The sequence below is a fragment of the Thunnus thynnus genome, chromosome 14 (assembly GCF_963924715.1).
Source record: "Thunnus thynnus chromosome 14, fThuThy2.1, whole genome shotgun sequence".
NCBI lineage: Eukaryota > Metazoa > Chordata > Actinopteri > Scombriformes > Scombridae > Thunnus > Thunnus thynnus.
The window spans coordinates 9,559,557-9,583,008 of record NC_089530.1 but is presented as its reverse complement, the minus strand read 5'-3'; the positions used below and the strand labels follow the sequence as shown (position 1 = coordinate 9,583,008).

At 43.1% G+C, this 23,452-nt stretch overlaps 2 protein-coding genes and 1 non-coding gene across 5 annotated transcripts in view; all 3 read right to left on the bottom strand.

Moving 5' to 3' along the window:
* Window positions 1–9,678: 9,678 nt before the first annotated feature.
* On the bottom strand, window positions 9,679–12,521 carry tomm20a (translocase of outer mitochondrial membrane 20). The gene is made up of 5 exons (XM_067609696.1): window positions 12,330–12,521; window positions 11,972–12,018; window positions 11,796–11,877; window positions 10,607–10,749; window positions 9,679–10,259 (listed from the first exon to the last, which is right to left on the bottom strand). The coding sequence occupies exons 1-5, from the start codon at window positions 12,451–12,453 to the stop codon at window positions 10,215–10,217; spliced, it is 441 nt and encodes a 146-aa protein (XP_067465797.1). The 5' UTR covers window positions 12,454–12,521; the 3' UTR covers window positions 9,679–10,214.
* LOC137197643 (small nucleolar RNA SNORA14) lies at window positions 10,420–10,554 on the bottom strand. The gene has a single exon (XR_010931497.1). It is a non-coding gene; the product is annotated as a small nucleolar RNA SNORA14 (small nucleolar RNA).
* A 1,161-nt stretch (window positions 12,522–13,682) lies between the features above and the next one.
* Window positions 13,683–23,452, bottom strand: part of arid4b (AT-rich interaction domain 4B) — a 42,156-nt gene continuing 32,386 nt past the window's right edge. The window contains exons 17-24 of one of the 3 annotated variants that reach the window (XM_067609693.1): window positions 21,103–21,285; window positions 20,029–20,113; window positions 19,729–19,939; window positions 18,370–19,593; window positions 18,109–18,219; window positions 17,710–17,934; window positions 17,302–17,448; window positions 13,683–17,208 (exon numbers count right to left, since the gene is read on the bottom strand). In XM_067609693.1, coding sequence (XP_067465794.1) covers window positions 17,057–17,208; window positions 17,302–17,448; window positions 17,710–17,934; window positions 18,109–18,219; window positions 18,370–19,593; window positions 19,729–19,939; window positions 20,029–20,113; window positions 21,103–21,285 — 2,338 coding nt within the window. In that variant the 3' untranslated portion in view covers window positions 13,683–17,056. The remainder of the gene's footprint in view (window positions 17,209–17,301; window positions 17,449–17,709; window positions 17,935–18,108; window positions 18,220–18,369; window positions 19,594–19,728; window positions 19,940–20,028; window positions 20,114–21,102; window positions 21,286–23,452) is intronic. The other 2 variants (XM_067609690.1, XM_067609692.1) reach the window with 2 other exon arrangements.

The window sequence follows — 23,452 nt, the reverse complement described above, 5'->3', positions numbered from 1 at the left end:
ATTTCTCATTTCCCAGGCTGGTGTGGTGGAAAATTTATCAAGCATATTTGGATCAAGCGGCTGGGGGGAACGGTTCCAGGAGCTTCAATAGCTGTTTTGTTTTGTGGAGTTTGTTGTTTTCAGCTATTTCACTCACTCTCGCGCTGGATTTTGGGGGGCTTTGTGTCAGGGGTTTATTGTTGAGAAGTACTGGAGCATGAGAATATTATAACAAAGACAGGCTGCAAATGCTGTGATTTCAGCAGGCGAGTGTGAGTCTAAGAGCATGCGTGTATGTTTGGGGATGACAATTAGTCCCAAATGAAGCACCAAGGCACTTCATGATCAGTTTCCATGACAACAAATCAGACTGCTCAGCCGGTGGAAGACAGAAAAATGTGTTCTTAATGAGCATGAACAAAAGCGTTAGAGCCAGAAGCCCGAGACAATACTGATATGACATAATCATGTTGTGAGCATGAGGAAGAAGTCCGAGGCAGATTTAAGGTTGGGTTGAGATGATTCATGTGAGTGTCTGTGTAAATGAAGAGGTCAGAGGATTGTAAAAACATACCGTCATCTTTTGTTATTAATCATCTGACACACAGATGGGCTTTTGTGGGTGTAACCTGTCTTTGAAAGAACACTAATGGAAAGTGAAAAACACGACCAGCTGCTGTTATCACAAACCATTAACTCATATAACTTAATGGATTACAGGCCACATTTCCACGCTGTACGACCATGAAACCGAGCTGACGAGTGTGTTCAGTGTAACCTTCCCCGTCCGTATGCTAAACCAGTGCTGACTCAACAAAACTGGCCGTTCTCTGCAGCTCCACGCCTGAGCCTCCTGGGCTACAAGGACGCACAATCATTTACAGCTGAGGGCTTTGAAGCTCGACTATTTCCGATATTTCTCTGCCTGCTTGTGAGTCATTACAGGCACTGTGCCCTCTCTGTAGTCATGTTAGAGACAGGGTCAGTGCAGCCAGGCCTCTGCACACACACACACACACACTCATTACTCCAATTTTCTCCTCATGAAAGGAATTATCAGAGATGCAATGTGAAGCAATTTGTCTGGAGCCCTGCTGCTGTTTAGACTAAAGATGCTTTAAGATTGAGATTAAGATTTCTTTATTGCCGTTTGACCCATCTTATACAGTAGGAACAGTGGGCAGCCACAGCTGGGACCAACTCCAGTTCTTTTTGCCAGTGCCTTAGTCAGGGGCACTGACAGGAGTATTAACCCTAAAATACATGTTTCTGATGGTGGGAGAACATGTAAATTCTGCACAGAAAGGACCTGGGATGGCAGGGGTTAGAACCCAGGACCTTCTTGCTAGTATAGTATAGTTCTAACCACTGAGCCACTGTGATGCACCCAAGCATTAATATTCTCTTGCAGGAAAGCACAGAGAGAGATGAAAGACATCTTCTTTTTCCAGAACCCTAACCTAAATAAACACATTTTCTACCCTCAGAGATATTTTCCCCCTCATGCTTGCAGTCTTTGTTGCTTGCCGTCTTTGTAGAAGTCCTCATATCCTCGGCGCTCCCTCCCTCTCTCCACCCACCCACCCCCCTCCCGACGCCCACGCTCCTCTCCTCCACTCTCATAACTCAGCTGTTACTTGGCAACATGGTCCCAGCTGGACCAGCATCAGCCGCGTTGCCACGGCAACAGAACGCACACATGCAGACACGGTAAACATGTTGGTTTTAAGGAGCCAGCGCTACATGCACATTAAACCCACATGTGTGTTCAGCTCTTACTCAGTGCTACAACATCCATCAAAGAGGAACGCCCAGAGATAATAGAAGAGGGAATGATTGCCAACATAATCTCAGGCACCTGCGGCATCTTTACATCTGTGTTCATGTTAAAAATAGAAAAAAAATAGATTTGAAAAGCTGAACAATTGTGCAACATGATGTGATGGATTGCTGATTTTGCACAGTAAATCCTCACTGGAGAACATCCATCTGGCTGAATTACTCGACGTCTTAATATTTTCTGTTTTCACATCCTTTATGAATCACATCCTGCATCGCCATAAATTCAGCCGAGCTCCCTTCACAGCCTCGAATGTATGATTCTGGGAAACCAGCCTCTTCTCCATGCTCTGGGTAACACTGCATCTGTCGTCATAGCAACCTGATCCATCATCTGCAGGGGGATCAATTGATTCATTATTGAGTGAGGCGCAGCCCCCTTCTCTGCTTCCAGTTCACGTCTACTTACTCTGCCTTCAAGCATCCATTATTGACGTCTAAGCCTGCCCACTCACTGGGCTGAAGAATAGAGAACTGTCAAGCATTCCTCATAGAAACATCATTCAGATTCTACATTTTCTCAACAGCGTGTTTGTTGACCTGTGTGAAAGGCACAGGACCGCAGCGTGCGGCATGGAGAAAATGTACAAGATGTTCTCTTCATTGTGCCGTTCATCTACTGAGAAATCATATTTTTTTTAAGGAGAGTAAATACAGATAAGTAACAAAGGTCATTCCCACATGTGGTGGGAATTGTAAAAGAGGTGGAGGAATGAGTATTGGAGGGCGTGAGGGTCTTTGTTGTACAGACAAGATGAATTAGCATCAGCTGAAGCTTAAAAAAAGGGAAGAATAAATGTAACGCGACACACATAGCCTGTTCAAAACACTTATTTCAGGGCATTTATAGCTGCAGGGGAAGACACGCTTTGATGATATCCCTCTTTATTCTAGTCCTCCATCGTGTGGCTACACACCTAAGTAGAGCCCAGAGGCGCTGGGATGGGTGTGGAGCTCCAGTTTCTAGTAAGGAAAGCTGAGGGAAGGAAAAAAGGAAGACAAATGTATATTATTGGAAAATGTGTGCTAAATGGATGATGTCAGCTACGGCACTTTGACATTTTAGTGTCATCTCTCAGGGAATTACATCATTAGCCCTCTTTCCTGGCCTTACTCAATGCTGGGAAACCTCCTAATGGATGTCAACAAGCCGTCCCTCTGGAAGAATGGAGCAGGGAGGAGGGTGGTGGTGCTCTCACTGCGCTTTTCACTGAGCTATATGAGACAGAGAGGCCTCACGCTGAGCATCATCTGGACTAAAAGCCCACAGTGCATTTCTCGCTACAAGATTAACTCAATCTGTGTTGAGTCAAAGTGCAATCATCAGCGAGCACCACTTTCTACCAGTCCCTCGCTGATGACCCTAAATGACCCGATGTGTAAAGACCTCCTCGCAACAGAGTTGTTTGTTAATTATTTCATGCATTTATAATTACAGGAGCACATTGAGCTGGCGGCAGGTGAGTCTCCGCAATGATCGTGCTTCTTTCAATTTGAAAAGATGTCAGTGTTGTTGCCACTGCAGCCGCCTGGAGATCAGATGCTGGCTCCAATAATTGATTCATTAATCATCTACAAGTTCATTAAATTAAAATCAAGTCCAGGAATGCAAGCTTTCTGGGTGAAACTAAAGAACGTATCTGACTCCCCTTCACTGTAAAATAATTTATAGAGAAACACCTCAAACTACGGATATTTTTTTTTATAAAAAAAAACCTTTTATATGCAAATGAAAGTAGTACTGTGGTTTGAAAGCAAACATAACAAGTCACTCATATTTTAAGCAATACTATCAAACATCACAGTATCTGCAAATAGACTGCAAATAAACATGGAAGAAGATCAAGGCTTTGGTGTAAAATAGGTCAGATGGAGCATATTCATGTTGCTCCATCACAGCTCTGTTGAGTCTCTAAGCAAGACGGAGATACGTTACTGTGAGCTCACATGACACCGCTGAAATAAATCAACAGTGAGGACAAAAATCCGACAAAATGGGTGAGATTAAATCAGTCCAGTCAATTCCATGAAAGAAACAAAACAGATGATAGAATAACAACTGATTTCTTCAGCTATTGCACTCATCATATAATGGTAATGTATTCATGGTGGATCAGCTTGGTCTTGCAGGGGGATTTGGTGCTGAGTGAAAAGCAGGGCTTGAAGGATAGGAAAGAGTGGCGTGGCTCTGCAGCTTAGGTTCACCGAACAATTGCAAGGCTGACCGGTATTTCAAACGGATTGGGGGCAGGAGAAAATCATATTTCCAGAGGAACACAAAGAGTCAGAAGAGAGAGAGAGAGAGAAAAAAAAGAGCTTCGGTTGTAGCCTGAGAGTCAGATGTTGCGTCTGACGTGGCTCTATTCTCCACATCATCCTCTTGAGGACTTTCATTTGAGAGTCAAAGCCCGACTTGTTGTTATTATCTCAGTGACTGTGAGCCTGTAATCTCCCTCCTCAGTTCATTGAGAAAAGCAGATTTGATGTGACAAATCCAGGGCCCCAGATGACAAATAAGTCAAGAATTTGCGGTGATCAGTACCACTCACTTCATGGTGCAGCTTCCTCCTTGACTAGTATCGGGGGAATTCTAATTTCACTCTACTTTCTGCACTTTGCACGTGCTGAGACATGAATTTACATCAAAGCGTGACCCAGAAAGACCCATGAGTGGTCAGACTCATGACCAGATTGATTTTTCTCTTCCTCTATGATAGCTTTAATGCAGAACATTACAAACTATGCCTTTAATGTATGAAGACTATCACTTTTCATTCATCCTACAAATACAACCAGTGCTTTCTGGCCCTCGTGTCCATATGAAGTTACTGTACTGTCAACACCAAGCATACTCACATCCATATGCAGACTCAAGATGGTTACATAAACAACAGAAATGTAAAATAATTCTGCATGCACAACCTGTCATAAAAATAGTGTGCATGAATGAATAACATTAAACGAGTGGGGCAGAAAAGCTACCCCCCTTATGTGCTCGACTTAGATTCAAATTTAGCTTTTGCGTAGGGAATTGATGAGACACAGAGCTCAAAGCCAAAGTCTTCAAAGACCGTGGTTACACAAGATGCAAGGCGTCAAACCCACTTTGTAGTTCCCGGGTGAACGAGTGGGTTGTAGCTGCCGAGCTACACAGGGTGATACGGCAACAGAGTCCTACGAGCCAAAGAAAAGACGATGAAATACAGAAGTTACACCAAGGTTACATCGTGTGCAAAGGAGAGCAGAAGATCCTATTTTTTTTTTTTTAGATTTTTGTAGGTGTGGGAGTTGGGGTTGCTCTCTCATGTTTCAAGGTTAAGGTCCCCTTTATCGTTCCCATAAAACATATCAGGTGTGGAAGAAAGGAAAAGAGCTGGGACGCCGAGGGAGACTGAGAAGAGAACGACACAGAGAGAAATAAAGGGGTGATGGTATAACAGTGCAAGCGAGCGGTTTCATCACACTCAAACAGAGGTACGCTGAGGAAGGGGGGCGAAATAAAGCCTCAAAAAGAACATTTCATCCCATGACAGTGTGCAGACTAGTTATAGATGGCTGCTGTCCTGTTCTCCAACTAGACGACTGGTTTCCAGTTTCCAAGCTTTGTTTCTGCTGGGAAATAATTTGCAGCCCCACCAACTCCTGGCCTGTTGCAAGAAAGCATTGCATATTACCGCATTATTATTAATATTGCATTATTAATGGAAGTCAGCAGCAGCAAACTATTTGTCTTGGTGAAACAGAGAGAACAGAACGGAAGTGGAGGATTGCTACATTCTTGCGGAGGCCCCACATTCCCCAGAGCGCCACAGCGGGGTTGTTGTAGCTCGTACAGTTCCTCCTCTGCATCCCTGCGCCCCCCTCCCCTTATCCTCTTCTCCCCAGCTTCCTGTGCAGCAGCATGGCCGCTCAAACCTTCCCTTCCCTTCCATGCTCTGAGCATGGTCAAGCTCCAGCTCCCTCAACCCAGCCGCTCCAAATACATTATTTACACTCTCCTCCCCTCCCTTCAGCTCAGCTCAAAAGAATCAGGGCAGAGAGAAATAACACCACTGTATAACCTCCGACCCCCCCCCCCCCACACACACACACACACACACACACACCGCACTGACACACACGCATCGCACACACAAGCTGAACCCTCCCCCTCCTCCTTCATCACAACCACCATCACCCCACCTGCTCGCTCTTCTCTCACTCTGTGGGATGAAAATACAGTGCAGGGCTGGGCTGCGACAATGGGAAACTCTGTGAGGCCCCGGCCCTCCCATTAATCCCCTCTGACATGCCTCCCGAGGGCAGGGATTTGCTACAAGTCAATGCAGGAGACCTACAGTATGCAAAACAAGCCTGTCTGACTCTCTCTCATGATTTTCAAAGCCACTGCGCTGCACTGCCTGTGAGACAGGAAGGCAGATCAGAGAGAGAGAGAGAGAGAGAAAGAGAGAGAGAGAGAGAGAGAAAAAAAATAACTGTGCACACACACACACAGTCTGCTTAGTTAACCCTTTCCTCACCCTCCTGCTGAGTGTACGTGTCACTTCCCTGTTTTTGTTTCACATTGCACAGATAATGCTGATGACAGATGACAGGAGGGGAACTGATGCTGAGCGGTTTATACTGTATTTTATTTTTCCTTCCCTCGTTCGGCTCTGCTGTTATGTTCTTTGTCTCCCTTCATGACAAATTCAGCACAGCCTCCAAGACGGGCTTGTTACCAGACCAAAATACAAAAAAAAAAAAAAAAGAAGAAGAAAAAAAAAAAACACCAAACAGGAATTCACAGGTCATGTGATGCACTTACTTCTCTCAGGCGGAGTAGTAGCTATTGAATTTCAACCTTATCAGGGATCTAGTGATGAGGAGATAGGTGGAGGCTGGAGGGAGGGTGGGGGGACAGGATGACATTAGAGAGTGGTGGTGGGTGGTTGGGTGCTAGGGGGGGAGGGGGGACGGGTGTCCACACCCTACAGCTCACACTCACAGGGAATGTAAACAAAAGAGCTGAATAGATGGGCTAGGATACACATGGAGGAGGAAGGGCAGCAGAATAAGTTCAATTACCACAGTGAGAGCAGCAGAGAAATGGAAAAACAGATGACAGTAAGGCATTGCCCCACAGAGGAAGAGAAATCCGCCAGGATTTGTAGCCTGCTTTAGATTCACGTGATTGGCTCCACTGCTGCCTTCAACTTCCCCCCTCTCTCTCTTTCTTTTTTTTCCACCCATCCTCAGACCCTTTGAGATGGAAAAATGGGTCATCTGTGTGGAAGTTAATACTCTGAGCACGTACAGTGCTGCTTTATTTTTAGGACGTGCCTTGGAAATTTTTTCTTCTTCTTTCCCCTCACTGGTGAATGACACAGAGAGGCGCTGGGTAATTAATATACTGTGCTGCTGCTGTGCACACAAGTGGCGGTGCAGAAGAGAGCGGCAGTCTGTGTTATAGCTGCTGGCACAGCCTGGACATGTCTCATATTTCTCCCCTAGCCTGCCCTCTCCATGACAACGTATAGTAAGGCTGCACACTCTGGCACCACAGCCATGACATCAGCAACAGGGCACAGACAGTGTGACTCTGAGCATCAGGCAGTGGGATAACATGTTCCAAAACACAAGACGCAGGAGGGCTGGAGGCCTCTGTGGACGCCTCCACCTAACAGTCAGTGATCAGCAAGCTACAGGCAGCAAATATCTCCCTGAGAGGTTACTGCTCAGAGGGAACACACAGAGGATCTCAAAATGTAGACCGGTGCAGCAGAGAGTCTGCTGCTTTGCAGAGCTACGTGAAGCTGCCATAGCAACCGCATACAACAGAGTTATTTCTGGCTGCCTTAAACTCCCAAACACAGCTGCTTCTACATAACCAGACATCTCCACCGGTCAGGTATCCAATCTGTGTATGTATGGCATTTGGTACACAGAGCAGTAATCAAGCTTTGACATTCAAACTCACAAACTGTAATAACACAGCAAAGGTAATTACTGCTGTGGGTAATTTGTTGACAGGATTTCCAGTAATGAGTTGCAGAACTCAACTGATTATAATATTCCCAAAACAACGTTTGACATATGATTGGAATCCATGCAAGCAAATCACAAAGGCAGTCAGACAGCTTTGGTCCGGGAGCTAGCTGCTTATCCTTGGATTTTAATGTTGCCTTCAATAACAGATTATTTCCCGCACCTGTAATGAAGGAACAGGGTGCATCTGTCATTGTGAGCACATTAGGGAAAAAAAAGGATTACAAACTGTTAAAAAATCACCCCTCCCAAGCACATGGTCTCTGTGCTGCAGGCACAGCCATTGTTATTGCTGTCAACTGAGACTGTTGTGCTCTCAGCTCTCTCCATTCAGTTGTCCTTCAGTGGAGCACCAGAGAAGTGTGCAAGCAGCCTGGAGCAACAGTGCCCCCTACTGCACCAGAAGAGGACATTTCTTCATTTTCCTTTTTGTTCCACTGACTGGTTCATCAGATATGAAAAGCTGACTCATAACCCATTCATACAGACTCAACTAGAGCAGCAAAGCAATTAAAATAATGATGTTAAATTAAAAGAGTTACACAATCACCTTACTGCTCATTTTATTATTATTTTACTCTGGATTAATAGGCACACAGAGGAGGGCTAATCTTAGATAAAAACAAAAAGAGCACATTTGCTGTGTCATCCTGAAATCAAACAGTGTTTGTCGTTATGTAAAAGCCTGTTTCACACTGGTCTATTTTATGATGGCATGCTTTCAGGCAGCATTGGTCTGGTATCCTTCAGTGACCCCTCAGCGCTCTCCAGCCTGCAGGGGACAGAGTACGTGGCCAGCAGCTGAGTGTTTATTTACAGGAGATGCAGGCCAGTAGTGCACCATGTGGAGGAATCTGAACCTGTTCCTGCCACAGCTCCAGCTTGACCTCCAACACAGTCTGTTATTTTTCTCTTCTGCCTCCCCAAAGGACATATTAACAACGAGTCACTTCTTCTTCTTGCACACACACGGCCAGACTCTGCAGGACCCTGACAGCCCTCTCCTGTCCACCAAATGGCAAAATAGCAGGAGTGCTGAAGAAAAGACTGCAGAGCGAGTGCATGAGTTCATGGAAAATGGAACACTGTCTACCATTTAGTCTTCACTCGACATTTCTGGGCTGCCGTTCAATTTTCATTTTTCATTCCTAATGTAGAAAAACTATTTTCCTCTGCTCTCATTTCCTGGCAACCTCAAGGCCTAGGCTGCTCTAGCCAGAGCCCCTTAGAAAAACAGCTGCAGACAGGGATAAAAATAATTACAGCTCTATTTGTCTTCCAAGAGACACACTTTAAAGCAGACCTACTCCCTTCCCCACGAGCTGCTCCACTTTCGCTCCCCTACACACACAATAAAGCCATTCACAATAAAGACACTGCGGCTCAATGTGCTCACACAAGCTCATATGTTTCACCACATTGGGTGGAAACAGAAATACTGTACTCTCAAGACAGCAATTGAACCTTGTTCTGGCCTGGCCTGTATTTTATTAACTGGTGTGAAGGATTCACTAACACATTGAAGGTCAATATTCAAGGTTTTTGCAGTTAAATTTAACATGTAGATTTATTGGTGCTTGTGATTAAGCCTCATGAAAATGACTTGCATTATCCTCCATGTTCAACATTTTTCAGGTAATAATCATTTTCTGTGGCATTATTTTTTTGTCTTTTTAATGCTGAGCAATATTTTCTTGATTTTAGTAAAATTCCTCCAGCTTTACAATGAGAAACTGCCCAGCCTCTATATTTCAAAACCTTAAATGATTCAGATTTTCCTGTGCATTGCTACTGCCATCTACAGGCAAATGGAAACTCAGGAGACTCAAGGTGTGACTTCAAATGTTTTACTGTTGAGATTTTACACACAAAAATATGTCCAGATATACAAGACTGGAATATAAAAATAACATTTAAACAATTTCAGAAAACAATGACAATATCCCACAAACAAGTGTCTCAGTGTAGACACCCTCACATTTCACATGTATATCAACTGTGCAGCAATAAGTAAATCATCTACTGTATACTGCTTTTATTTTTTTATTAAGTACACTTATCAGCAAAGCCCCCAAAACATAACAAATGATGACATTTTAGGGAAATAAATAGAAAAAGAACAGCTAGAAAACATGAACTCTGGTGTTAACAAGATTAGAAATATGGAATGAGTTTGACATTTCCCAAAAACATAACATGAAAAGGAAGTTCTTTAGCCTCGGGGGCTTGTTGTCATCTGATGTCCAAAGATTTGAGCTCACACAGTCCATCACTCACAACTGCAGTCATACATACCAAACAGTGCACAAATATCAGTGTCTGAAATCTCTTTACGGAAGAGTAACAGCAGATTTTCATCTCACACTCATTCATTCAACGTCATCTTCTGTTAGAGACTGAGCACTGATGATTCGCTGTAAAAAATAAAAAAAGGGAATAAATCTCTTGTAAGTGATACTACAAACTGTACAGAATTAATTATAGGGTAGCTCAATTTTAAATCGCTGAAGCTGTTCAACATTTCAAACACAGAAAAGTACAATAGCAACCATTTAGCATTCACAATGTCTGCATTTCTGTCTTAGAGGTGAAATAGCCAAGAGCAACTGACGCATGACTCTCAGCTTTGGATGATTCTAAGATTGATCTTGCACCCTTTCTTGTCCCAGAGACCACAAATGTCAACTGGGGGGTTTATTAAAGATGCTCAGAAATAAAAACCACACAATGATGTGCTGATGACAGATGCTGAAATCCTCACCTGGCTGATGCTGGGCAGTTTGGTGAGTAACATCTGGAAGACTGGAGGCGGCAACGTCTGCTGGAGTACTTGAAGCAGCTGTTGAGGTTGGCCGCACACTGCAATCGCATTGGTCAAGTGGTCCACGCCCTTCTCAAATTCACCTGTTAGGATTAGGAAAAAAGTTAGTGCAAGTTAGACCAAAAATAATATCTAGAATTGGAAACCACACAGTAGATTAGTTGTAGAGACTACAGTATGTAGTACTTGCCAGCAGCAAACTTAAAGAAATGACAATGTAGTTTCATTTAACAGTCTCTCCAGGAAATAGTGATTTTGCTAAATTACAGCAACTTTTTCGCATGAAATTGCCAAATCAACAGACCACTTGTGTTTTGGACCAATTGTTGCATTTCGTGTCATGGTAACTTGTGTCATCGCAGCAGACAAATTTTTTGAAATTAGGCCAAATTTCACCTGCCAACCAAAGTGACAGCCATAGACCAAGCAAAACAATTCCCAAATGTTCCTAAATGAGGTTTGCATTCAGTTAGTCAGAAGAATACAAGCTGATGTTGTTCATATAGCAAAGATGGACATAAATCTACCTCAAACATAAAATGGGCACTTTGGAAATGAGACTATATTTTTATGTTAAAGGTTTTATTTTAATGGCAATAATGACTGGTTTTAGTGGGTGCTAATGTTGAGGTGGAAGTGTATTTGATAAAGTACAGTATTTTTATATAAATGTGAGCCCATGGTTCTCATGTTCAGTAAATAAATTTTAAAAAATAAACACTTGAATATAGTTGTTTCTGAGATATGCAGTATGCTTTTTATCAAAGAAGTTTTTAAATGTGACTCTTCATTGGTAGCAGTCTGAAGAATAATCACATTATTTTCCTTTGCTTGCAATTTTTCCCAATTTCCGCAATCGTACCGCAATAAGCACATAAAACAAACGAAATTTTTGAGGAAGTCGCTGCAAAACCAAGTATTTTGGCTGCAATAGTCACAAAACAAGTGCGAAATCCTGTGGGGATTTAAGTGCTTAAGTACACAATGTACAGTACAGTTTGTATTACTGTATGATTGACAATTATTATTAGTGGCTAAAGCCTCAGCTTCTCCTGTATTGTGTTAAGTTTCTACCACAACACAGGAGAACTTGTATCCTGTGGGTGATTTAATAGACGTGTAAACTCACCTTGTGACAGCAGCTCCTCGCCCAGCTGGATTTCCTCCAAAAAGAATTTCTGAACTGCTTCCGCGTCCTTCAAGTCAGGGAGCTTCAAAGTCGACATAGAAAGGGTTTAGAAACGCATACTTTGGTCCCCGATAGAAGACAAATAATCTGTAATTCAAATGTCCCATGTGTCCTACCCTTGTCAGTCCAGACTTCTCATTAGAAACGTTTTTCTTTCTCCTACCTGTGAGACAAAGCTGACTTTAAACAGCTGTAATGTAAAGTTAACTAATTACGCAGCAGACACACGTGTGGCAGCTAACAGTTAGCCGTTAGCTACAACATGCTTTCTCTCCGCGAGTTATTTATGCTGCGCAACAGCGCAGTTAATAAAAACATAAGTTGGAGTAAATATTAATACTATCCACGCTTAGAGTAAGATAAATGAAAAGCTATAATATATTTCTATTAAGATGCTACATGGAGGCTAAGCTAACATGCTCCCGGTGCTCAGTTGTGTCAGCTACCTCTGCTCCCTGCAGTTCAAACACTTACGTTCACGTAGCTTTTTCTTGAAGTCAGGGTCACTCCGTCGTTTTCTGTCAAAATAAATACAATATGCGATAAAAAGGGCCCCACACACCCCTGCGACTATCGCGCTCGTCTTACCGCTCATCATGACTACAGCTACTCATGGGTAAATGCTAGGTTGGATAAACCGGAGGGACGAACTATCGCGACGTAAGGGTTAAAGTCAATGTTGTGGTTACACTCTCGCGTGAGTTTCATCTCTCCGGCTCATCCAATCTAGCGCCAACCCTACTCATGAGCTTTTTAACTAACGTTACAGTTAGGATGTTTTTCTTTTGTTTTTATTGACAAAAACAACTTACATGTTATGTACATGTAAGTTGTTTGTCAAAAGGGTAAAAAAAAAGATCTATATATAAAAAATGAACACAGTACAAGTTGTTAGTTTTAATTGTTTTTTGTTTTAGAGTGTTGAATTGAATAAATGTAGTGTTTAAAGTCTTTGCTAAAGGCAATAAAGTATGGTGTCTTACCTGTAAATTTACATTTATGGATATGGAATTTGGCCATTATTATAATAAGATTCATCATGTAAACATGAGTGTTACTCTACTCATGAGCTGAAGTTGGCACGCTGCTGAAGAAGTGCGTCATTACCATAGGCTGTATATGGTCTTTACGCACACAGGCGTACCGTCGACGTTACAAACTAAAGCATTTTTTTATTTTACTTTATTTTATTGAGAAATATTAGTCGATGAATGCGTTATAAGAAAAGTTTAAAAAGTTACAAACTGCTTTTATTTATTTACTTATTTCTTTAAAAAGCACTTATTTATTGTCCTCAGTTTTCTTATTTCTGTTTTTTTTTTTTTTTTTTAAACATATGGTTCTATTTTTTTAATCCTTGTTTGTTGTTGTATCTCCTTCATGGATTTGTTTCTTTTGTGCAATGGTTTTCCTCAATTTGTGTATTATTTGTGTCTGTTTTCTATTTCAATATTCGGTTAATAAAGCTGGAGAAGAAAAAAAACACAAAAAAATGTTACAAGCTGCTGAAATAGGTAAATTATAGTAAAATTTTTCTTCTTTTGACAAGAGAAAATGACCAAATATATGTGAATATGCCCCCCACTCTCCTCTGAGAAAATGTCAAAGAAATTCAACATGAGCTAAAAGCTAAATACTGTAAGTTAAAGTAAGCTTAACTGCTGGTGATTCAATATACTGTAACCTATAAAAACAATGAAAATGAAGTAAAAGTTTAGAGTATAATAAACTAGTAATAATCAAGTTAAATAGAAATAACTGTACTTGAGTTAATGTACTTGTTACTTAACGTTACTTTCCACCACTAACAGCAGCAGACACACTGGGTACTTCACAAACTATGGCATTTATTTCAAACAGAGGCTTCTGCTTTGCTTACATTTTTACAATAAATTACACAATGACCATCATCAGATGAGCCTAATAAATACTATTGAGCATTTTTCAATAAGCTCCATTACTTTCTGTTAATCTATAATCCAGACCATTTTCCATATACAGGTTCACACAGCTTTAGCCTCAGGCCATGTACAGGTTGGAAAACAGTTCAGCCGCATCCAAAACCACCATTCTTCTCTTAAAAGCACAAGCTATAGAAAACAAAACAGAATACAAACTAAAGCAAAACATGAAATTAAAAAAGGAAAAGGAAACAAATTAACTAGTGAAACTTATGAAAGAGGCAGAACAGAACATAAATGAACCCAAGTAACTCCGTCCCTACAAGAGAACAAGAATGAGGACAAAGGCGGGAGAACAAACATGCTGTAACCCTCAATATTTACACTCAAACTACAGTTAAAACCGTAAAACTGTCTGTACAGAAAAGTACATGTTATTAACAGTGCAAGATATTAAATAGCTTGACTCAAAACACTTCTCAATATACAAATGTATAACAAAAGCATACAATTACATACAAGTGCCAAACAAAACGTAACTTCAGGTTATCATACAGTAGGGGGTCTATACAAAGGAAACACTGGAGATGTCTTCAGAAATGTATACACATACGTCACTTTATGATATAAATGCACATTTACAATATCTTTACCTCTATTCTGGCCATAGTACATGAGACAGAACCAAACATTATTTGGTAAGGATGAGTATGAGAGGAAGACTGTTTAAAACAGATGATGAGACAGCTGGCATGTCATTATTGATCATACATAAAATTAGAAGGATGCCAAAAAGGTAAGCTTTGCTTTATTCAATGAAAGCAAAGTATGCTTAATTAAATAACTTCATGTTGTTTGAAACACTGCAAATGTGGGATTCAGCTTCATTCATGAGTTCTGCAGTACAGAGTACATGCTGTAAATACCTCCTATGGCTGCTTTCAAGTGAACTTGATCCAGTTTTAGATGTGCATCGTCAAATCTTCAGAAGACGATAGGACTGGGGGGGGGGATTCATGAGCAATGAGGGGGGAGTAGGGGGACTGAGGGGATTCAATGAGCAATGGAGAACAAAAAAAGCTGATGGGCTTTTAAAAGGCTGATGAACTGAAGTAATGTGACCACTGCATTCACCATCATTGCACGTTTTATACTGCCAAACGTAACAGTTATATCCAAGCTGGATGAGTATTCAGTAGTAGATTACAGGTGATCCAGTATAGGAGTTCTGCTTTATCGTTTACAATTCTTAAATATTACCATTTGCTGATAAAAACCATCATTATCCATCATACACAGCCCTTCACTGCCTGCTCACTCGTACAGCATTCTTCAGTCTTTTGTAAGGGACACATTATTCCAGGCGACCCTCTGATTTGAGAAAAGGATCAGAAAAAAAAATTGCTGTCCTTTCTCAAAGTGCCCCATGGAAAAGAACAAAAAGGCACTACAGTATCATTCCATATCCATCCACTGTGTCTGCCAGTGGACCTATGATGGTCTGAAACCCTATCCATCTCCACCTAAGATGGGTGACAATTAAAGGAAAAACCAACATAAAGGGTCTTAGTAAGGTCTAGGGCCACAACATGCTGCCAGAACAGCTTCAATGCACCTTGGCATTGATTCTACAAGTCTCTGAACACTACTGAAGGGATGAACATCGTTCTTCCAAAAGATATTCCCTCATCTGGTGTTTTGATGATGGTGGTGGAGAGCGCTGTCTAACATGTTTTCATACTCATCAGACCATTCAGTGACCCCTCGTGCCCTATGGATGGGGGAATTGTCATCCTAGTAGAGACCACTCCCATCAGGATAGAAATGTTTCATCATAGGATAAAAGTGATGACTCAGAACAACTTTGTATTGATTTGCAGTGACCCCTCCCTCTAGGGGGACAAACCATGCCAGCAAGATGCCGCCCACAGCACAAAAGAAAGCAACCGGATCCCCTCACTGTAGGGGTCAAGCATTCAAGCCTGTACTGTTCTCTTGGCCTACGCTACACATGCACTCATCCACTTGTTGAGAATATGGTGAGGGATGACTCATCCGACCATATCTCTTTTTCCACATCTCTGTAGACCAGTGCCTACGGTTTTGCACTACTGAACTCTCCAATGTGCAATAATCTTTGTAATGAGAGGTTTATGCACTGCAACCCTACTATAACATCTCTCTATGTGTAATTGTCGACGGACTGTTCTTGCTGACACAGTCTGATCACGTCCTGCATTGACATTCTCAGTCACCTGAGGAAGAGTTGCTCTTCTGTTTTTCCTTACATATTGCGCTAATGCACAAGCATCACAGTCATCAAATGTGTGCTGTCAACCACAATTTCCAACCCTATTTACTGATGTCTTTCCCATTGATCTAAATGCTGATGTAAGTTTAGTCACTGTTCCTATTCAAACACCAGCCAGCTGAGCAGTCTTTGTGACTAAAGCTCCTGCCATCCGAGCCCCAGCAATGAACTCTCTTTCAAAGTCACTTAGATCTTTTCTTCTTGCCATCTTGATACAAATTCAGAATCAACTGGGCCTGCTCAGCATTTTCATACATGTCACAGAACATGATTGGATGTTAAGTGCTCAATTGTACCATGCAGTGCCCTTGTGTGGAAGCATCTGCATCCGTTATGTTTCTCCACTCATTTTTTAAGGTTTTTCCTTTAATTTGTCACCCGTCTTGTACATGACTCAATGCAAACATGTACAGGGAGCATTGTCAACCACTTGAGGTTTAGCCACACGAAGGCCTTTTCAATGAGGGTGGACAAAGAACGTGGCAGAGTTATACATTTAGTACGCCCTTAATGCCAATGTGGCAGTGTTCCTCTGAATTCCCCATAATAAAATGGCAAGCACAGGCTGTACCATGTTGAGCTACGAGGACAGAGCACAGAGGGGTCTTGGCTGGAAATCATCCCTTACCGATACAATTTTATCAAATGGAAACAATTATTGCTTGCAAAAACAATTCTTATAAATGTTCAATTAAGGAGAGCGCATAAGACAATTTTGTATTTTTTTTTTTTTTTTTTGACAAATTTCATCCCCGTACACAATCTTCATAAAAGTGCACTTAAGTGCCATTAGCTTGCCAAGGAAACAGTTGTCAATAGAAAATAGTGCTTGTTTCTTGTTGTTGTTTTTTGTCTCTGGTCTGGTTTTTGTGCCCCAGTAGTTACAGTATGTAGGTTGACTTGTCCGTCCTGTTGGAAGGGAATGGGGGCGTTGACCCCAGGGTGCTGGTTAAGTGCTAAGTGCGGTGGCTCCTCGCTGGTACGTCCTGTCACCTGCACTCCACTGATACCCCAGAGTTCTGTGAAGAGGAGGATGAGGATGACACAGGCGGGTCAGCCAGTGTCAGCATGACTGCCGCTGTCAATGAGCTTGAGGACGGTGAGGAGGAGGACGAGGAGGAGGAGGAAGCAGCCACCGTGCCTGCGGAACAGAAGCAGCATTTGGTTAAAGTTAGTTTTAAAGCATATAGAGGTAGAGACAACTCAGTGCTGCTGAGATCACAGTTTGACTCACTTTCCCGTTCTTTCTTCTTCATGCGTTTCCGTCGTCTGTCAATAGAGGCCACCTCAGACTTGAGGGAGAGGTAGTGGTTCCTGATGTCCTGCAGCTTCTCCTGAAGAAACGAGATCCTCTCCAGACTGCTCATCTTCTCTAGGTCAGCTATGGGAACATTACAAGAAGGTTTGAACCTTAGGTCACAAGGGTATAGACACAGACACATACTGTTGACATAAACACACATAAACTTAAGATGTAACAAAAATAATTTGGCAACAAATAGAATGAAAAAAAGTTGAAAAATTAAAGGATAAGTTCACCCAAATCCAAAAAAGGAGAAAAAATATTTAAAAGGAAAAGAAAAAGTCACATTGTTTTATTTTCTGTGTACAACAACATATTGGTTGTCCATGTGACGCTTACACATCTGGAAGCTCCACTTATAGACACGTGGTGATCTTCCATGGTTTTCTCGGTGTTGGGTGTGGTCAGCGTCACCCTGCTTGTGGTACTTATGGCTCGAAGGGGGAGATCGTCCGCGACACTTGGGCGAGCTGGCAGCTTTCACGTCGGATGCGTTGTTCTTAGAGGCAGATGATTTGGCAGTGCCCTCAACAACAGACTGGTCCTCACTGTCACTGCTGTTGGCTGGAGGAGAGAAGCAGACAGCGATTTAAAAAAAAGAAGTGGACAATGATCGGCAAAATCTCACATCCTCTTTCCCCTGTATTCTATAACATGAACATAGGAAACTAGTAAATATGAAATAGTAATCCTACAGGCCAGCAGAACATTAGCAATTCCAACTTCAGCTCTCCTCACCTGTTTTCCTATTCTTTTTGGGAGGCACACCAAGGCTCTTGCGGTTTGGCTTGTGTTTCTTTGAGGCTCCACCTGTCTGTGATTCTTTCTGCCGCTTCTGACTCACAGACGCTGGAAAGAAAATGTGAGGAGATGGTGAGGGAATAAGCAGACTGTGAAATGAGTTGTCAGCTTATATTTCTTTAGTATTCAATCCTGAAGAAAAACAATGAATTCTGTCAATGAAAAATACACTCATTAAAGAATATTTGCTGTTTGTACCTTTGGACTTCTGCTCACTCTCCTGTTGGCTGCTGCTGCTCAGCTCTAGGCTGCAGTTGCTGCTGCTGTTGCAGGAGAGAGTGGCGTCAAACACCTTTGAGGGGGAACCTGCCCCTTCATCCTGAGGAAGGTCTTGCAGTTCCCCACCCAGACTCTCCACCTCCACCGTGCTGCTGTCCGTCTCACTGCGCCCACCTGCCACTTCCTCCTGTATGGGTCCAGGTGGAAGGGCGGCAGAAGCAGGCTCTGAAGGTAAGGCGGGGGGTATGGACGGTGGAGAGGAGGAAGGCTGAGGCTGCCCAGAGTCTTCCGCTGTACTGCCTCCACCTGAGGGGGACTCTGGTGTAGTGGGTGGTGTGTTGAGTACAGAGTTACTACCACTGCTGGGGAACTCCTGTAGTTTGTCGTTTTCCATCTGCTCCTCTGAGGCTTCGTCCTCAGGTCCAGCATCCTGTTCGACACTTGGCTCCTCCAGGCATGAGGGCACAGGTGGAGGAGGAGAATTGGCAGCTTCTGTGTCTGAGTCAGAGAATAACTCTTTCAGAGTCTTCTTGGGCCACTGCGCCTGGATGCTGGACCACACATCCTTCTGGCCTTTAGAGCGGACAGCAGGCCTTTCCTCTGCATTCCCGGTTGTCTTGGCCCTCTTCTCGGGTATCTCCCAGAACGCAGCTTGTCTACCGCTTTTGTTCTTCTCCTTCATCCCGTTGTACTTCTTAGAAGGGGAACCTTTGGTTTTCGGGCGGCTTCGTTCACTCTCCTCGGGTTGAGGTTCAGCAAGTGCTGCCCCCTCATCGTCTGAACTGCTGCTAGATGAGGCCCCCCTCTCCTCCGCAGGACCAGCGCCCCTCTCCTCCAGCTTCCTGGGAGAGCCTCCAGGTAGCCAGTCTGCACTCCTCGTGTTCCTGGTCTTAGCTTTGGATTGGCCTTTCGGTGTCCTCTCTGCTGCACCGTCAGATTTCCTCTTCCTGGTACTCGCCTCTCCCTCTAACTCTGGCTGGCTTCTGCGTTTGCCCACGTCAGCGCTCTCTGCGCTGACTAAATCCTGGTTCTTCCCTGAGACTGGAGAAGGTTTGGATGCTTCAGGAGGGGTCCCGCTCTCCCAGCGCTCTGATGGTTGTGGAGGCTCTGGCGGGCCCTTCCTATCTCTACAACCAGGGCGGTCCTCTTCATTATGCTCTCCCTCGTCCTCATGCTCACTTTCGTCTGTGGATATCTCAGAGGCTGAGGCAAACAAGAGAGAAGTGTTAGTTTCAGCAGGAAGACAACGGAGGCATAAACAATCAGCCAGGTCAGAGTGAAACAGTCCTTATCTGCTGTAAGTGTTAATGAGGACTACAGGCTTATGAGTGTTGCTACCTTGCAGGCCATTGAGGATAGAAGTAATTTCTATAGACTTGACTGGAGACTGCTGCTGAGTCCCTTTGTCCTCACCCTCGTCCATCTTGGAAAAGACATCCTGACTCAGGCCACATTTGGAGCGTGGGACACGGTTAGTGTTGGGCGAAGGGCCGAGGACTTCTCTGTCATTGAGCCTCTCCAACCTGTCTCGCTCCCTCTCAGCTTTGTTCTGTCAGAATTGAACACAGTCAGTGATTCCACTTCATCATATCAAACCAGGTTTAAGCTGAAAAGTTGCAACTCTCCACAAATTCGTACCTTTATTTTTTTGCGGTGCTTTATTTTTGGTACATTCTTATTGGCGGGGCGAACAATCTTGTCTGCTTTGATCCATTCATCATATCTAAAATCAAGTACAAAGACAAGAGACAATTTCATCATTCAGATCTTAGAGGGGAGCTCAAAATAAATATTCTCTCACACCACCCATCACACAGACACCTCTACTGTCTGACCCCAACATGTTGCTGTGACACAATAAGCCTCAACAGCAAAGGAAGAAATCCCATGGTGTTATGTGGAAAAGACAAACCTTTACGATGAAAGAAAGAAACAATATTAACACCGACCACCACACAAATCATATTCAACAGAGTTCCAACAGTACCAAGGGTGCTACTTGGGTCATATGAGGAAAATGAAAAGTTTCACGACATCACACACGACAAGACACAATGCAGAGAAACATCCCGCTGTCTTTTATAGAGTGCTAGAGGACCACACAACAACATTGAGACAATGAAATGCTGATTTCACTAGTTAACCTCTGTGTCATGGTACCCTAACACTCTACGTAACACTGCATTAACCCTGACCCGCTGGGGAGGGGGGAGAGGGTTGAGAGGTAGAGGTGAGTGTAGCAGCACTTTAGTTGGCCTTTCAGAGATCAGGGTAGCTCACATGAATATATCGTATTAGATTGTTAAACCAAAACCACTGCTTGGCAAATTCTAGAGTAAAATTGATTGAAAAATTCAGCCTGTCTGTGGATTTTTGTTGAGAGACAGACAGCTGGGGGACAGACAGACAGGGGATTCAGTCAAAACTGAGTAAGGGAAGCTGAGGAATGATCCACATCAACCCAATACCCAATTCTGTTTCTGCCACTAGATGGCCCAGTGTTCTCCATAATCAGAGTACTGACCATGGGACTGGAGCAGATGAAGCAGAATTGTGAGGAAGGGATGTATCTGTTACTGCTGCGGGGATACCCATGTAGTGGTGATCCCCTGAGCTGAATTGAAGGTTAAAAGATGTCTTTTTTTTTTTCTTTTTTTTTTCTTTTTAGGGTGAATATAGACGTTAGGTGATTCTCCCCAGGTCCTGTCTTACCTGACGTTCCAGCCACAGTAGTGCACCAGGTAGAGCACCTCTCCCCCCTCCACGTCTGCCTCTTTCACAGTGGCCTCGTACGTCTTCAGATTGCGGCCTCGCCCATACCTCACCTGCACCTTCATCCCCGGGGGGTAACACTCAAACTCCTCCCCTTCCTCCCCCTCCTGACTGCTGTCATCCCTGCAAGAAAAACAGTTCAGCACTTCCTGGCCCTAGGCTGCCCCATTGAACACCACAGAGCCCCACCCCACACCCGCCCACCTCACTGCCTGCTGCTAAGAAGCCAGTTTTTCTAATATATTTCTCCACACCCTTACCTGCTCTGTCTCATTACAAAAATAAGCCCGTAACTACAAAGACAGATTTCCCATCTCAAATTTTATCCAGTAGGATGATCTCATAAACTTCCCATTTTTGTCCTCCCCTAACTCTAGTCCAGTGTAACCTACAGCAAACTGCAGTATAAACAACTGAATCATTTACAGTAAGCCTTTCACAGAACAGTACATGGAGTGTTTTCAGCAAATAAAACATCATTCTTTCATGGCAAAATCAATCATCTTGCATGGGAAATAAGACTACTGTTAGGCTATCTAGCCCTACATCCACACACGACACACTTGGGGTTCTCATTCACACACACAGAGTAAGAAACAAAACAGCCACAAGGAGGAGCTAGTGGGAAACAGTCAGGAGATGTCGAAGCTGGAGGGTACACGGGCGGTGCAGGAGTGCCAGTAAGTGGTTTAGGCGCAGGGGCCGCAGGGGCCACAGGGGCAGGTTAGCACGGCAAAGCACGACTTGGCAGGCAGCGCAGCAACTTAAAGCGAAACTACAGCGTTGAGAGGAAGCCACACGACTGCAATATCCAATTTGGTCCGCTGCCACAAAGAAGGGCTACAACACAGTGTTCCTTACAATCCCTCTCATACAGACGGCTAAGAGCCTGCTTTCTGCTGCTGAAAGCTAATTTTCAACAAGCCACAATAAAGAAGATGCACTTGTTTGTGCAGCGGTCCAAGTGCGACCACTGCGGAAACTGTTACCACTCCAAGACTGGGGACACAGTAGACCTCAAATGCCAACTGATTTTAAAAACACACTCCATAGAACTTTTCCACCCCTCGGTGATAATTAAGGTCAAAAAACACAACACATAAGCATAGATACAGTCAAACACTGAGATAGAAAATGTATCGAATAATTGATTAATCAATTGACTGAATTAACTTGCAACTATTGTGATAATCGATAATTTTTCAAGAAAAAACACCAAACTTGATGGTTTCTGGCTCTTAAATGTGGATTTTTGGTCTTACACTGTAGTAAATTGAATATTTTAGTATTTTGATGACATCACCTTGGGCTCCAGGATATTGTGATGTGCATATTTCACTATTTTCTTATGTTAACAGATCAAATTATTAAACAATTAATCGAGAAAATAATCAGCAGATTAATCAATGATTGATTAATGAAACTGGTTATTGGTTGCAGCTTTACACAAAGTATCCAAATGCATCGCTTGTATCAAGACATCTAATTTCCCCAAAACCTGCCCAATACAACTTTAATCAATGTGCATTATTATGCACCGAAAATAAAGTCTGCAGTGGGCTGTACACTTTTCAGTACAGTTGAGTACACCTCATCAGAAAAAGAACGAGGTATAACAGCATTAACAATCACTACAGAGCAGGAGTTTCTCTCCATCATGCCGTCATTAATATAAATTCAAGCATCATTTTCCCACTTTAGCTTACTGTAAACTAGCTCTCATTGGCTACAAGCAGTCTGTGCTGCTGGAATGAAAATGTGATCCCACACACGACATGTCCCATGTAGATCACAGGCTGTCAACATCAAACAGATTTGATATCATCAGGAAAGCTTAGATCAGATCAGCCTGTGGTTCGTCCGCATTGTGAATCTATAAACTCTCATACCACCACCTAATCTGTGAGGACCGCTGATCCTGACAAGGATAAAGGATCAAGAACTTTCCGATTGTCAAAAAGTCCACATATGATAATCAGTGCAATCCTCACGGGTTATAAAAACTACAAAGAGCGCTACGAAGAGCAAAAGCATATATTCATAGCATCTTACAAGTTAGAGAATTTTGCAGTCTCTTCAACCAGTCAGTTAGAGGTTAATTGTTATATCTGGCAGTGGTTTCTAGTCAGTCCCCAGTGATCCTTCACATTCATCAAACAGCCTCAATACAAGTGTCAAACTTAAGAGTGAACAAACACAGGCTGGGTCTCAACTAGACAGAGAGCACTGATTTAGACGCTCTGGACAGGAAACGATATGAGAAAAGGCTTCTTGATAAGACCAAACCACC